This window comes from Carassius carassius, chromosome 16, assembly GCF_963082965.1.
Source record: "Carassius carassius chromosome 16, fCarCar2.1, whole genome shotgun sequence".
Taxonomy (NCBI): domain Eukaryota; kingdom Metazoa; phylum Chordata; class Actinopteri; order Cypriniformes; family Cyprinidae; genus Carassius; species Carassius carassius.
Window position 1 is genome coordinate 23,536,750 of NC_081770.1, and position 16,768 is coordinate 23,553,517.

At 37.9% G+C, this 16,768-nt stretch overlaps 1 protein-coding gene across 15 annotated transcripts in view; it reads right to left on the reverse strand.

Annotated features, from left to right (window-relative positions):
- Positions 1–16,768, reverse strand: part of LOC132159950 (complement component receptor 1-like protein) — a 217,702-nt gene that overhangs the window by 186,671 nt on the left and 14,263 nt on the right. For 9 of the 15 annotated variants that reach the window (XM_059569631.1, XM_059569642.1, XM_059569636.1 and 6 more), the window contains exons 8-9: positions 13,083–13,253; positions 10,431–10,604 (exon numbers count right to left, since the gene is read on the reverse strand). The exons of 3 other annotated variants lie outside the window; for them this stretch is intronic. In XM_059569631.1, coding sequence (XP_059425614.1) covers positions 10,431–10,604; positions 13,083–13,253 — 345 coding nt within the window. Of the gene's footprint in view, positions 1–10,430; positions 10,605–12,091; positions 12,249–13,082; positions 13,254–16,768 lie in introns of all 15 variants that reach the window. 3 more of the 15 variants (XM_059569640.1, XM_059569633.1, XM_059569639.1) reach the window with 3 other exon arrangements.

A 16,768-nucleotide genomic window follows, 5' to 3' on the forward strand; every position in this document is an offset into this window, starting at 1 on the left:
CAGAGACGTTTAAAATAAAACAACCACAAAAACATGACTAGTCTTGAGGGAAATATAGGTTTTATTATTTTTATAAATCGCAGATCTCACAGACGAACGTCTTAATATAATCGCACATTAGAAATGTTTGGTGAGATAAAATGTGCACGATAACATTAAGCAAATCTCTTCGCCATCGTCACTCTTTATTATTAAGCAGGAGTTTACATACAGTTAATGCGTGTGGGTGCTCCGCGCTCGTTGTGGTGTGTGTGTGTGTGTGTGACTGACAGACAGCCTCCGCGGAGCGCATTAGAGATTATTAAGCAAAAATACATAGTATGTTATTTTTTTTCCCTTGTTCCAGTACCGAAAGCAGAACCGATAGCGTCAGATCTTAGCCTACTGATACGTCTTTCATAATTTAGCCCCGGGGCCAGTTTAATACCGGGTTTCGGTACACATCCCTACTTATACCTGACTTATATTTTTCCTCTCACAAACTCTGATTTATTTTTTAGCGTGTAAAAAAAATAAAATAAATTAAAAAAAAAAAACATCCAGCAAACAGAGAATAGGTGATGAATCCGTTAAAATGCAACTATAGACGACTTATATATTTTTTCCTCTGACAAACTTAATTTATTTTTTAGCGTGTTTAAAAAAAAAAAGAAAATTAAAATGGAAAATGAAAATGAAAATAGGCGATTAATCCATTAAAATTTTATACTTCAGAGCAGAGCCTGTGCCTAATATAGGCTATCCAGTGTTTTTTTTTCATTGCATCTGAAAATTACTTGATCAGCCTCCCGCGATGCTCAGCTGTGGACGATTTAAAATTGTTTGATATAAAGGTTGCTGTCCCATTTTATACAGGAATTGTTCATTTAAAAAAATCGAATTATATTGTTAGTTCTAATTATATTGTTAACACAAGTTCATTTAGACTATTTAAAATGCATTGTGACATTTTATCCTTTTTTACTTATAAACTCCTTGAGAATTTAAATTTAGTTTAATAGTATTTAAATTCAAGTTTAAAAATAGGTTTTAACTGCTAAATACCAACAACCATACTGCATGTGAATAAACAAAATGCATACTTTTTAGGGCTGCAACTAACGATTATTTTGATAATCGATTAATCTGTCGATTATTTTTACGATTAATCGGTTTATGTACTTATATTTTTGTTTTTTCCATTTTTCCCACAAGTAAATTATTAATAAATGGTCTTTATCCTTCAGCATAGATTTTTAAGAGATTTTAACCATTTTGCACTGTCATATCCTCATCAAAAATATACCTGGAGTTGTTTTATAGCAGTTAAAGTAGTTTAACATCCCGAACAAAGCTTATTAAGGAATCTTTCAGAACATAATTTCACGAAGAATAAGGATAAAACATAATAAAATTGCAGTGCATTGTATTTTATTATTTACTGGGAAACAGCTTTATAGCTTTTGCTGTGAAATTGTAAACAATCCTTGAAAAAAGTGCCAATGGCATGAAACCTGAATGGAACTCACAATTTTAAGTAAAATCCATCAGAAAGTTGTCCAGAAAAAAAAAATTGGACACACACAAAAAACCTGCTGTGTGAAAAAGAGCAGTGAATACTTAGAAAAAAAGTGCATTTCTAATATCTTTAAACATTTACCCCTCTCATTCAGTCATAATTAGGCTGCACAACTGAATTTTGAACTGGTAGACGACAAACTGATCACAGAACATGTTTGTAAAGCTTTAAATGTTAACTGTTAAAAAGCAATGGTATCAGCTTTTATGACTAAACATTTGCAAACAACATTGTACTGGAGAATCTGCACAAATGAAAGTCTTAGGGGCCGTTCACAAATCGCGCCTAAAAACACGTTGAAAATGCTAGGCGCACCGCTTTCTCCTTCTTTCCAAAGCGCTCGGGCAGAAGCGCCCCTGAGGCGTCTGCCTTTGCTAAGCAACCATGATGTGCTCTCTCCTTGAAGACGCGGAAATTTCAGCAAAGGATAAATGGATTTGCAGCTCAAAAATCGCTTGCAGTAGCTCTGCTACTAAATTTATTTCAAAATGGAAATCCATATACAACTATGATCAGCTGTTCCTTTCATCTTGACTGAGCTTTTAACGTTGTTACGGGAAAGGATGAAGCTGATTGGTTAGTTCTTGTCACATGACCCGCGGTGCGCTTGCAGAATTCTGAAAAGTTGAAATGTTTTTAACTCGATGCGGTGCGGTGTTGGAAATAACGAACTTGAGCGCGCAAAAGACGCGATATGTGAACCTCCCCTTAAACAGTTTAGTAGTGCAGAGTTTACAGGTTACTCTTCGTTTTTGAAGGCTCAAAGTAAAGTACTCCCACATCACGCTGAATGCTGCAGAGACGCTGTTCGGGAAGCACGTGACATAAAACGAGGCCAGCTATTGGCTATTCGCTACTTCTCCTGCTGTACTGGCTGAGTAAAACCTCCGGTGGCTCATTACTGCCACACTTTGGTCACCGCAGATTTGAAATATGCACGAAATGAGCCGCTTACGGCAAATAAAAGTTATTTAGCAATGAATCGATGACTAAATTAGTTGACAACTATTTTAATAATCGATTTTAATCGATTAAATCGATTCGTTGTTTCAGCTCTAATACTTTTCATAACATTTCATTATTCATAAAATGCATAACGTTTCTGGTGTTTGGATTTGTACTTCAATATAATGAGCTCTAAGTTTAATAGACTGGTTCTCTCTCTCTCTCTCTCTCTATTTAACAGCATTAGCTCAATGAAATACGTCTTCCTTCAGGTAGAATGAATGTTTTCCTGCTTGCTAAATATTGGTCTCATGATCAATAAGTTGTATTCGCCTCAATCTGATTTAGTAAAGTCAAACTGCAGACATTGAAGCTGCATCACTGAGCGCGAGTCCCGGCGCTGTGAGGCCGGAACAGAGGATTCCGCTTGGTCTTAAAGCCTTCCTCAAACATCCACGATCACAAATAACAATGATTTTCGTAAAATAATGATTAATTATTAATTGATGATTTGTTATTATCATTATGGTCTTGTGAAAATATATATATATACGGATAAAAAGCTAAATGTTTTCATTCCATTTTCATTTCGGTTCATTCTTGGTTTAAAAACAATCTTCAGGTTCCATATGCAGAGCGAAATGGGAACGGTCCAGCATTTAGCAATAATTATTATTAACTCTGTTTTACTACTACTAACTACTAACACTTTACATTTTTGAATTATGCCTTATGTGTGTCCAAAAATGGAGTATTTTCTGTTTCAGCTGTTTGTTCGCGCTGGTGTCTCGTGCACACAGGGCTGGCGCGTGCCTATAGGCGAACTAGTCAGCCGCCTAGGGCGGCAGCTCAGCCAGGGTGGCGAGAGAGAGAGAGAGAGAGAGAGAGAGAGAGAGAGAGAAAATTATTAATTTATTTGTTTGTTTTACATAAGGTTACAGTTATCGCACTTATATCAAAAGCATTTTTTTTTACCCACTCCATTAGTACAAATTTAAATTCACTTTAAATTTAGAATAAAAATTCCCGCCTGGCCAATGTATATTCAAAAATGTCAAAATGAATAAAATTAGGCTATCTGGTCATGAGTAAAAAAGACGACCGCTTTTAAATGAGAAACAATGAGGCTCCTTTTTGAAATTCGTCGCCTCCGTTCTGTGAAAGAGTGCTTTCGCTGCTTCGAGACCATGGGCGCGTATTTGGATTTTAAAATGACATTGCATCTCTCAAAGAAAAGGAGAATACAATAGTTCTTCAGGACTGCTTAAGACTCTTCAGGATTGCTTAAGACTGGAAAAGGCCCTGACTCATGGAGATTTGCGGGCATGAATTGTTCGAAGAGCTGACTTTGGGCAGACGCCTGGTTGCTGGAGCCTGGTTGCTAAACCACTGGATGCGCTTAAATTCATCTGTTAAAAAGGGATGGAATAAATTTTTCCAAATGTTTTTGTAGCATTGAAAGTGTTTCTCACTGTCACTGTGATCTCTGGAGAACGCGGTTTCTCAAAGCTTAAACTGATTAAAAATTATAAAATTATATATTATTATTATGAGTGCAGGCATGTTTCAGCCCAGTAACACACCGTTCCTCAGAGCCAAAACACAGACCGAATTCAGTTCAGCTGGAGGGGGTTGGGTTTTTGGGGTTAGTTATGTGTGGCCTTTGGGGGTCGATATAAAGGTGTGAATTGCTCTTTCATATGGACAGTGTCTTATGAGGCTTTCAAAGTTGCTGAACCGGTTTATATAAGACAAAAAAATGGTCTGTCCCCAAGTAAGATTTTTCTAGTTCTAGTCGTTAATTTGTTATATTCAACTAATCAGAGGTTTATATAAAATTTACATAATCAAATCTTAATATATTCCGCGCTCAAGCACATCCATTAAGTTTGCCACATAGTACATGAAGTAGCCTAATAATTGTGAAAAATGAGACATTTTAATTATTTATTAATAAACAAATGTTTTCTTGTCTGCTGCAAGATGAAATTCACAGTGCTGGCTCTCTCCGACAGAGAAATGCAACATTCACTGATTGTTAAATGTTGAATATTGATGCGCCCTGTCATTAATGCGAATTAATAATTTTTGCACAAATACTTGCATATGAATATTAATATGAATAATAATTAATTATTTTTACATGCAATTATCCAAAATGAAACCAATCAAGATTTGTAATGAAGATAAAATAAATAAGAATAAAAGCTGCACATCTACCATCACACCTGCAGTGCAAATCTTGCACATATTTTACACACCTGCATTTAAATGCAGCTGCATTTTTTTTTCATTAAATAATATGAAAGCAAGTAGGGCTGGGTGATAAATCGATTTTATCAATTAACTCGAATTTGTAATTTACATCGGTTTGTTTGAATGAAAATCAGTTTTCTTTTTAACACCCACCGACGCACCACTCAGGCTCCCGTAGTTCAGAGTGGCTCAACCCTCCCCCGCGAGTCTGACAGTAACACGCCGCCGAGCAGAGGATGAGCTGAGCGTTGTGATTCTGACTGGAGCATCCATCACGAGTACAATTCATGCCAACAGCCAGTAATATAACTGCATATTCAGCAAGAATTAATGTTAAACATATTTAGCTATGGTTTGATCAGGTTATAATGACTGCAATAGTCGAGCGGGATGTTAAAGGATATATGAGTTTGTCTGTTTCTTTTACTGATTATTTTCGGGTTAAAGCATGATTTAAACAGATAAAGCACATTCACACGCAATCGCTTTAGCAATAATGCATTCAAACAAATGTAATCTTACAGTGCTACTACATTATCAGCATGCTATTTGATTTTGAAATCTTGAAGAAATTAATAGATCTGTTTAGATAAAATAACTGACAATAATGTACTGTTATTTTCCTCACAAACAAAATTTGCACAGCTGATGGGCTAGTATTAACAAAAAATAATAATAATAAAAAATAATATATAATAAATAATAATAATAAAATAAAATAAAAGGTCTTTCCAGCATTAGGGTAATAACATCACAGTTGTTTTATCATCTTGTCTCAGTTACAAGTTAAACTATACTTTAATATAACTATATTAAAACTTGTTTTGAAAAATTTCTTTGTCATTTGAATATTGATTTTAAAATTGATTTAAATCATAAATCGGATTTATTTATTTTTTTTAGGCCATATGCTATCGCCCAGCACTAAAAGCAAGTAAAGAAGGCTCCCTTTAAAATCACTTATGTTGTCAGTTAATGAAGCTCTTTTTTACATTGTGTGTATTTTGTTGATTATAATGAGAGAACTTGAGTTTAATCATGAGGACAGTTTATTAATCCGTCCATTTATTAGAGTTTCAAAGATTTAATCATGCAGGTTTAATTTTATTCGTTTCTTGTTTTAGGCTAATTAGGCCTAAATAATGGGAACGAAATTATACAGTGCTTCATGTTTAAACATGCAACAATTTCTTAATCAGTTTACAGACAAATGTTTTTTTCCCCCAATAAGTTAAAGGACATTTAACGAATAACAAAAATGCATGTTGTTTTATTAACCCTCTGGAGTCGATTAACGCAGATACGCCTTATGAGTCATTTTCTCCTAATAACCCAGAAAAGAACTTAAATTACACTTTCAGTTTTAATCGTACAGATAAGAGCAATACATCAATCGAATCTGTAAAGGGTCTACTTTTTTTTGGATACAGACATAATAACAACAAAACTTTGTGCACTTATAAAATAAAGATAACAAACAAGGTGTGCTGTCTGCAGCCTTTGTCTGCGCTGATCTTCTTTTACAAACACGTCATTAAAATGAACTGTAACTCCGTGAATACTCAACGGAGAGACATGAGAGAGATATCTATAGAAAGCTTGACATGTCTACTTTTAAACTAAACAAGTGCCGCCGAAAACAGATATTCTGTGATAAAGTAATCCATATGAAAACAACAAAATATATTTATATTTAAAATATAAATTAAGATATAGGCATAATATATGAAAATATTGACATTTTGCATATTAATCCATGTAGCCAACCCCCCTAAAATAGGCTACCATTTTTAATGCTCCGATGCAAAGTAAACCACAATTTCTTTTGAATAATATAATATAATATATATTATACGCATAATAAAATATAAATAATACTGCACACCTTTTAAATGTGTCAAATCTAAAATATGGTTTAATACCATGTAGATTAGAGAAAATATAATCACAGGTTCAGCACAGGCTTGACATTTATCCTGCTTGAATTCGTTCTAAGAAATGCACATAACTTCATAAGTACCAAACTTTTGTCTGTGGATATTACATATTAAATATTTTAACTACAGTTTTTTTCTTTCATTTTCCCTGACTGAAGCCATCAAATCTAACACATCAGTGAGGCAAAACTGACGTCTATTAGCGAAAATGTGCTTTGATGCGCTTGTTTGATAACTTGTGGTTAAAGCACCACTCAGCGGTCAAAGGTTGCAAATGCACTTTATATCGCCCGCCGCGGCGGTAGGTGCGGCGGTAAAAAGGGCCTTTTGGATGTCTACTTAGTGTATAAGTAGGCCTAACAGTTGAACTTAAAGTCAGTAAAATAATAATAAAAACAATAATTTAATGGCGGTATCCAAAACATCCAATTTAATTCAAGTATAATATTAGATACATTTTAAAACTTCAGTGCACATGCATAATAAGCCTACGTGTAGTATTAAGTAGATATTTGAAATACATCAATAACTGATATCATATAGTGTAACACAGATAACATTGCCATCATATTGACTGTGTTAATGTTGCATCCTATATTAAGCTAGTGAAGCAAATTGTCGTAAAATCTGTTTAAGTCTTTTGCGATGACTTCCTTCAGGTCTTGGAGGTGTTTGAATTTCAGCTTCTTGATCTTCAGGTGGTCTGAAAGAGGCCGCATCTGACAGAGTTCCTCGAAGGACACAGACAAGGTTGCCTGCAAAAAATAAAATGAATAAAAGTCAAATGATCGTTTTCCTAAAATATTACAGCATGATTACGTATGATAATGAGGCAAGAACCCAGCTAGCTTTCTGAACATGACGGCATGCCTTGACATTGTAAGATACAATCCTGTTTTATCTGCAGTGCACAGGATTTAGTCTGCATTGCAGTGGATTGTCTTGCGCTAAGTTCAGATCCTCAGATGAGCGGTGGTCAAGGTTTTTTTTTAAACCATACGAAAATCACGTTAGCTATCTCACAAAACTTGATGACAAATCCAATGCATAGTGGCTAACTAAGTCAACGGCATGCTATTTTTGTGCATTAAATTCATTATCCTCATCAGAAACAAAACCATGGAAGATTTCAGTCACTAAGATAGCTACCGTCCAGTGCTAGACCTAGCAGAAAGAAAAATCTAGCATCCTCAGAAATGATACATGACACCTCAGCACTACCATTGCTTCGAGACAAAACTGTTATATATACTATAAATAAACTTATTATATAATTCATATAACTGAATCATGAATAACCATTGTTTTGAAATAACCATTGTTTTGAGGACATTTACCTCAGAGGACGTGTTGCTCGACGAGGATACGTTGCGACTCTCAGTCTTGCTGCGAAGCTCCCGCGGTGTGAAGAAGAGGTGGAGTTACAAGACTTCTCAGACAGATGAAGTGTCCAATGGAGTTATGAGATTTGCTCTCAAGCTATTTTTAAGACTTTAGATTAGTTAATAATTTGTAAAATTAACATACCCACGTGGGGACTGACCAATAGCATGGATTTGTGAAAAAAAAAATTAATTTACTCAATAGACCCCTCAATCGCCTACGTCACTGTGATGTCACCACTCTAGCTAGAGGCAAAACATAAGGCAGAACTCATAGCAGGTGCGCTAAAAGTTTGAGGTTTTGACTTTAAAATGTCTTCTTGTTGTGTTTTTGGCTGCCAGAATAGAAGGAACAGCACTTTTGTTTCAAAACTAAAGTTTTACCGGATCCCGGCAGACATTCCTTCACAGAAATCAAGAGTACAATTGTGGTTGAATGCAATACGGTGTACAGGCTGGACGGAGATGATCATAAATAATGCTCGTGTTTGCAGTGCACACTTCATATCAGGTAAACTAATCTATGCATATGAACTGGTGTGTTGGTTTTATCTAGTAAATCAGCAAGTTTCTGTTTTATAGGCAGGGGTGGTAAAAGTACTCAAAAGTTATACTCAAGTAAAAGTAGATGTATCTAAATAAAAAAATGACTCCAGTAAAAGTAGAAAGTCCTCCATTCAAACATCACTTGAGTAAAAGTACAAAAGTATCCGATTTAAAACATACTTAAGTACCGGAAGTAAAAAGTAAATATTCAAATTAACTGTAAATATCAAAAATTAAGCAGATAAGTTGTTTTGGGAGTGATATGCAGTGTTTTAATTGAACAAATGATGAGATAAGATACTTAAGAATTTGTTAGATTTACAATCAAAAAAGACAATGAAGCACCTTATCGCAGTATAGGGGTTGAACTTTCAATATAATTAAGCAGATAAGTTGTTTTGGGAGTGATATGCAGTGTTTTAATTGAACAAATGATGAGATAAGATACTTAAGAATTTGTTAGATTTACAATCAAAAAAGACAATGAAGCACCTTATCGCAGTATAGGGGTTGAACTTTCAATAGACATGTTCCATAACATCATAGCTGCATCAAACAGAAGATGTGCAAGATACAAGGTAAGACTGTTTCAGAATATCAATGAGGAAGAACCAACTCTTTAAAGAGTTAGTTCTCCCAAAAATGAAAATTCTGTCATTCGCATTTTAGGGGCTAAATATCATGATACTGGTAATGTCGCTTCAACCTGCGGACATGAAAAACAACCACAGACTTGGCAACACTGGTTGGCATATACTACACAGAGGCGAAATTCACTGACAATCTACACAAAATAGATTTTTTTCTCGATTTTGAAAGCGATTTTGTGTTAGTTGTCGGTGGACTACGGCGCTGTGTAGTGTATGCCAACCAGTGTTGCCAAGTCTGTGGTTGTTTTTCATGTCCGCTGGTCGAAGAAACCCCAATCCCAATAACTTGATATTTAGCACCTAAAATGTGAATTTTACCAAAGGCAACCCTTCCAATAAACGTATATTTTAACCCGGGAAGCAATTTTTATCGGGGAACCTCCTGGAAACGCGTTTGGGCTAGTTTTGGACTAGTTTTGAGAAGCAACTGGTCAGGATTTGTTGTGAAGACCTGGCTACCCTGATCTGAATGCATGTGCTGGAAATATATACTTCTTATTACAGGAGCGTCTTTACTGATGAGATGAGCATGAAAATCGCATTCGATTTTTTGCACAACCCTACTGAAATTTCATTCACCCGTGGCAGGCAAAGAAGACATTTCAGCCAATAAGAATCTCCCTTGACTTCAGTGAATTCAAACATATCCTTGAGATATGGCCATGGGTGATCCCTGTCGGGAATCGCGGGATCATTTCGGGCAGCAACAGCTGCACTATCACCTATTTTAGCGGTCATCTTCCACCTCGAACTAACTGCTGCGTGAGCGCATGTTGGCAAAGAACTCGCGAAGTCGCGCGTTCTTTTTTTTCAAAAGAAAACCAAATTTTTCATTGGTTTGTAAAATCAGTGTAATAAATACTTGAAGCAGGCATGGGGCAATGTATCGGAGTAAAAAGTAAACTTTGTCTTTAATAAAGTAATGGAGTAAAAGTGAAAGTAGATGCAAATAAAACATACTCAGGAAAAGTACAGATCCCCGAAAAAAATACTTAAGTAAAGTAGCAAAGTATTTTTACTTCGTTACTTACCACCACTGTTTATAAGTGAAAAGTCGCCAACTTTCAGCGCACTAGCTAGATTAAATGTTAAATAAACTATTTCTCCTCACAATTTCTTTCATTTACATATTGGGAAACTTTATAGTAAAACATACCAGGACACAGTGGTTTTGGTGTCCATCCGTCTTGTGTACATGTGGCCTCTGATTTTTGATATTGTCCATCCTGGAAACAATAGTAAGATATTCTTTCTCCCAGTTTCAGATCTCCTCTAAAGTATTCATGTGGATTATGGACATGCTTGTCACGTGGAACTTCACATCTAATCTCTGAAACAAGATTCACATGCTTTTAATTAGGGATTCACCGAATCCAGATTTTTTGGGTTCGGCTAAATACCGAATCCACTGTTTAAGATTCGGTCGAATCCGAAATCCAAATACCAAATCTTACTCGCATCTTTATTCCATTAACACAGTAAAACACATTAATGAAGTAAACAACGTCCACAGCAGTGTATTTTCATTTTATTTTATTTTAACTGTAAAAAAAAAGAAAGAAAGAAAAAAGAATGGGCAACATTATGCCAGGATGACTAGTGGGAACAACTATTTTGACAATTACCATAATCCTATGCTTACCCAAGTACAAACCAAAACCTTTCAATAAAAGTGCAACAATGCAAAGAAAGGTGGTTTGTTTTTTTTAATCAGAATATGTCTGGTGACTTAACTAAAATTGATGATATTGAACATTTATTCAATAAACATGGATAGTAGGCTGTCTAGTCTTCGTTTATAAGAGTATATAGGCTACGATTAGAACAGTAGCCAAATATTACGAAAAATAATACGGAAGATCACACACATCTCCTGCATCATAATTAAAATTAATGTAAAACCTCTAACCGTTCACATGAAATGAGTTTCCTTTAAAAAAAAAAAAACAAGACGCTCTGCATTAACAGGTGACAGACGGTTGCGAGTGTGAGAACAATTGTCCCCAGCAGTACTGAAAAGTCTTTCACTAGGCACAGAGGTTGGTGGTGTACAGAGTACAGTTTATTTATTTTTCTCCCCCCTGACCTTCAGGACAATGACAACATGACAATGGTCAGTCGCAACTCGCGCGCATATATTTAAAGTTTACGTCACTCACTGACAACGTTTTCCTAACCAGAAAAAAAAGAACCCTGCTCTGCCTCTGATTGGCTAGTACTCATTGCCATCTGGGTCAGAGCCAATTAGAAGCAGGATGTGGGTGGGAAAAAACTCAGCTGTCTCCTGTGTGTATGGGGAAAAGGGAGGGACAGAGAGAACAGGCTAGAACTCCTACGTTTAAATAACATAGAACATATCTGCTTGATAACTTATTATGGAGCTGGGAACAAGCCCAAATAAGCAACTACACTTTTAGAAACAAGCCCAAAAAAACGCGACCCGCGACTTCCAATATTTTTAAGCGACTTTACAGAAAAACAAGCCCAAAGTCGCGTATAATAAGCGGACTTGGCAACACTGATGTAAACACCTTCACATAATCAACGGCCGCGTGACGTCGACCGGCATAGCGTGGGTCCGGTTCAGTGAAAAAAAAAAAATTCTAAGGTTCAATCAAAACCGAAACCTGTCAAAAAGCCAAGTATTTGGCCGAATCCGATTCCGAATCCTGGATTCGGTGCATCCCTACTTTTAATAACATGTAGTGAGTTCATCACCAAATTTAGAAGCATTTCTCTAGAATCTTACCTCCACAAACAGGCTTACGGATCGTAAGCCTATGGGATCCAGTGGGATCTAGTGGGATCCACTCCCCGTTCTCTTGGCATCTAAATGATTTTCTGGTTTCTTTGGTACCATACCTTCCTTTTTCAGAGCAGATAAACTCCACACTTTCTCCAGCTCTGAAAATAGTCTTTCTCTCTGGGATGATCTTTTTTACTCCAGATGTAGACTGAAGCTCACAAGTTATTTCTGCACAGTAAATAATAATGTTGTATTTAAATGTTACACCCAAATTACTTTGTATGAGGTTTTTTTCAGTGTAAATAGTTCATGTCAGAGAACGATGTTTAGATAAGGGCTTTTTATTTTAAATTGAACGAACTAAAACAAGTTTTCTCTTATTTTTACAAACCAATTTATTTTGCCGTTTTGATTAGCAACAGACCTGTGCGATTAATAATAATGAAGACATAACATCACCTTTTAAGAAGTCTGAGTGATTTAAAAAAAAGAAAGAAAAGACATGCTACATCTAGAGATACAAGAAATACCAGTCATTACAGTATTCTCCAATTGGACTTATTCATCTACTTACATTTATCTACTTGTCATTTGTCTTTTTTTTGTTTTTTTTTTTGAAAAATGGTTACACAGTTTTTGAAACTATGGCTATATTTCTCAAGATTCTACACACAAAACACACACAACAGTCAAAACATCACACACACAAAAAAAGAATAATCAAAACATTTGAGGAAACTTATTGCCTCAAAATATTTGAGTAAAAGAACTCAATTTTTTAATTAGTAGAGCTTAAATTTTTTTTATGACAAGTAGGCGGGGCTGAGTGCCATGGGAGCCAAGTCAGGTTCCTATGATCCCATCCCACTCCTCACAATGATAATTATATCCAACTTGCTTCCATTAACAGCACATTGATCCGGATCTTTATAAATAACTGCTAGTTCGCAACAGCTTGTATTAATGTCGTTTTCAAAATAACTCACAATACTTGCGTGTAAACAGCCAAACAAGATGCAGCATATAGTCTTTAAGTTTTACTGTTTTAGTAGCAGAACATACCGGCACACAGTGGATCTGGTGTCCATCCGTCTTGTGTACATGTTGCCTCTGCTGCTGTTTCACGATATCCAGACTCACAGTGGTAAGATCTTCTTTCTCCCTGTTTCAGATCTCCATTAAAGTTATCATAAGGCTTATAGATATGCTGGTCACGTGGAACTTCACATCTATCTGAAACAAGATTTACCTGCTTTTAATAACATCTTCAACCTAACCACAGGCTCTACTCTTCACCACAACGGTAACACTACAAAACTAACATAACAGAAAACTATGTGAATCGTAACATAACACAACTTTTAAGTACTACATTTTCTCTCTATGTTAATCTTGTGTAAAAATAAACAAAATAACACTTAATTTCTAGATTTTTTTTCCTGGTTGTCTGATGCAAAGCATGCTGGGAACTAGAAAACAATAATTTTAAGTTTACCTTACTACAGCAACATTTTGAGTTTACAGAAAGTCCAAAGTACTTTCATTGTTATTTGAGTGACATTAACTCATTTAATTTAATTAATTACACTGTTCAGTTTAACAGTGCATCTTGCAAAAGCAAACACTTTGAACTCTTCAAAAATTTTATTTTTATTTTTGCATAGTAATTCTACACACAAATATAAAAGAATTTGCCATTACATATAACGCACTACTCTCCTGTGTCATTTGCTTGTTCAGAGAGCAGTGGAGCTCAGGAGTTAATGTGAATCTGCTGTGAAACAATCTAGATTGTATAAAGCACTTTAGAAATAAAGTTGACTTTCTGCCTTGGCTTATACATGTTCAGTATATCAGTAGATATCACACACTGTTAGTGATGTTTTGAATCCAGCATTATTTTGCTAGATGTGAGGAATTTTGCATTTTGTGTGCAATTATTGGATTTGTGATTGAAAAAAAAGTGCATAATATTTGAAATAATGTTTATAAACCATATATAATTAAGTTTTAAACAATTAGAAAACATCATCATGTATGTACAGTTTAATAAAGGATCAAAAACCAAACACAAAGAGTACAATTTTCAATTAAAAACATTAGATGCAGTGATATGGGGAAAACCACCACACAGTCTCGATTTATGTTTTTAAAAGTTGAACTTAAAGATAAAATATCATGAAAATCTGACTTTTCCAGGTTTCTCTTTTCAGGTCTCCAGTACATCTACCAGCCAAGGACATGTGAAAAAGATTGACCCAGTAACTTTGTTTTGGGAAGCCTTTTTCTGAGAAAACGAGTGTGTCTGATTTCGCTGAAGGGATGTCATTATAATATTACCACCCCTTAATCTGTAAATTTACACCAAGCAGCATCCTCCCGCTCTCTCTTTTGTGAAGCCAACATAGAAATGACCTAAACTATGATTTGTCGACTGGCCGCTGGAGGCTGGCTGCAAAAGCGAGTCAGTCCCATAGACTCCCCATGTAAAAATCCCCAACATTACAGCAGAATAAAAACATGTTTACAGCCTTTACAATTTATTTCCCAGCAGTTTACCTTCACCAACATGTTTTTGTAACTTATGTGTGATTTTAACATAAACTTGTGTGTGAATGAGAACGTCTCGGTTACGTACGTAACCCTCGTTCCCTGATGGAGGGAACGGAGACGTTATGTCGAACGACATATGGGGTCTCACTTGGGAGGCCAATCATCTCTGAATTTAAGAGAAAACGCCAATGAAAATTGGCTAGTGGATTAACATACCTGAGCCACTCCCCGTGCCAACAGGTATAAATAGGGCGACAGGGTCGCCCACTCATTAGGTTTTACGCTGAGGAGCCGAGAACGTGTCCCGGCAACAGCGAACGGATTAAGGTTGTGGCATGGGGACATAACGTCTCCGTTCCCTCCATCAGGGAACGAGGGTTACGTACGTAACTGAGACGTTCCCTATCTGTCGGTCACTACGAGTTATGTCGAACGACATATGGGGTCCTATGGAAAATGCCACAACCTGAACATCGTCACAACCCTGTGGCGCTGCAATTGTCGACAAGCCCTGGTGTGCCACAAAAGCTACACTTAAGATCGTAACCTTTCCAAAGCCCCAGCGCAAATTCACAGACCTTGGTACCGAAGGGGCCAAAGGGTGAGTACATCGCTGCTGGAGAAGGCCACGCTGCTGTTCCGCCCACATAAAGTTAATGGAAGGGATTTCAACCTTCAGAGAAAGATTGCTTCAAATCTTCCCTATTTGTTCTTTCAGCTGGCAAGACAATGGGGAAGCGAGCCTTAGGAAAAGGTCGCTACGGAGACCACATCCTACCCGTAGGGAGGTGACGTGGATATACCGATATGGACTGACCCAGGGGGCAGTACTACATATGGAAGGGGTCTCTGAGGCAGGTCCTACCTTGGAGTAGGGATGGAACGGCTGCCAGAAGAGATTGACAGAACGGGTCTGTCAAGGGAAGACACGGGTTTGCCAAGAGGGAAACCTTACCGTGGAAAACACATATGGGATTACCCCTAGGGAACCAAGCCATATGAACACCTAGCCCAGTACAGGGGCTGACCGGAACTCCGGGCATGCTAACGCCAGTACTGGGCCTGGCGACAGACTGCTCCGCCAAGTCTGACTGCCGAGGGTGCTGGAGGATGCTCGACCAGGGTACGCCAACCGGGGAACTCTACTGGGAGAAGAAAGGCGCTCACATTCCCGTGTTAGGGGGAATGGCGCAGCAAGCTTGACACCGAGCCAGCCCTTCCCGCCAATTACCTGTTACCCAACACACGGGAAGAAACTGGCTCTACACTGAGGTTGTAAAACCTCGCAAAGGTGTTAGGTGTCGCCCATCCCGCAGCTCGACAGATGTCTGCCAGAAAGGGGCCGTGCGCCAGCGCATAGGAGGAGGCCACACTCCGTGTGGAGTGAGCCCTCACCCCTAGGGGGCACGGCTCGCCTTGGGAATGGTAAGCCAAGGCGATTGCATCCACTATCCAGTGGGCCAACCTCTGCTTAGAGACAGCCTTCCCCTTCCGCTGACCTCCAAAGCAGACCAGGAGCTGCTCAGAGCTTCTAAAGCTCTGAGTGCGGTCCACGTATATGCGAAGCGCTCTTACGGGACACAGCGACGCCAAGGCTGGATCTGCTTCCTCCAGGGGCAGCGATTGCAGGTGCACCACCTGGTCTCGGAAGGGAGTGGTGGGAACCTTGGGCACGTATCCAGGCCGGGGTCTCAGGACAACGTGAGAGTAGGCCGGCCCGAACACAAGGCACTCTTCACTTACCGAAAATGCTTGGAGGTCCCCAACCCTCTTGATGTAAGTGAGCGCGATCAGGAGCGCTGTCTTGAGAGACAGGAACTTAAGCTCGACTGAATCCAGCGGCTCAAAGGGACCCCTCCGAAGTCCCGCCAGGACAATAGAGAGGTCCCAGGAGGGAATCAGGGGTGTCCTAGGAGGATGTAACCTTCTGGCACCCCTCAGGAACCTAACGATCAGGTCATGCCTCCCCAGGGACCGGCCGTCCACTGCATCGTGATGGGCTGCAATGGCAGCCACATACACTTTCAGGGTGGAGGGTGACAGCCCACGCTCCAACCTTTCTTGCAGGAAAGTAAGCACGACTCAGACCGGGCATCTCTGGGGGTCTTCTCGGTAAGAAGAACACTAATTCATGAACAGACTCCACTTCAGAGCATAGGCCTGCCTCGTAGAAGGGGCTCTAGCTCACAGTGCAT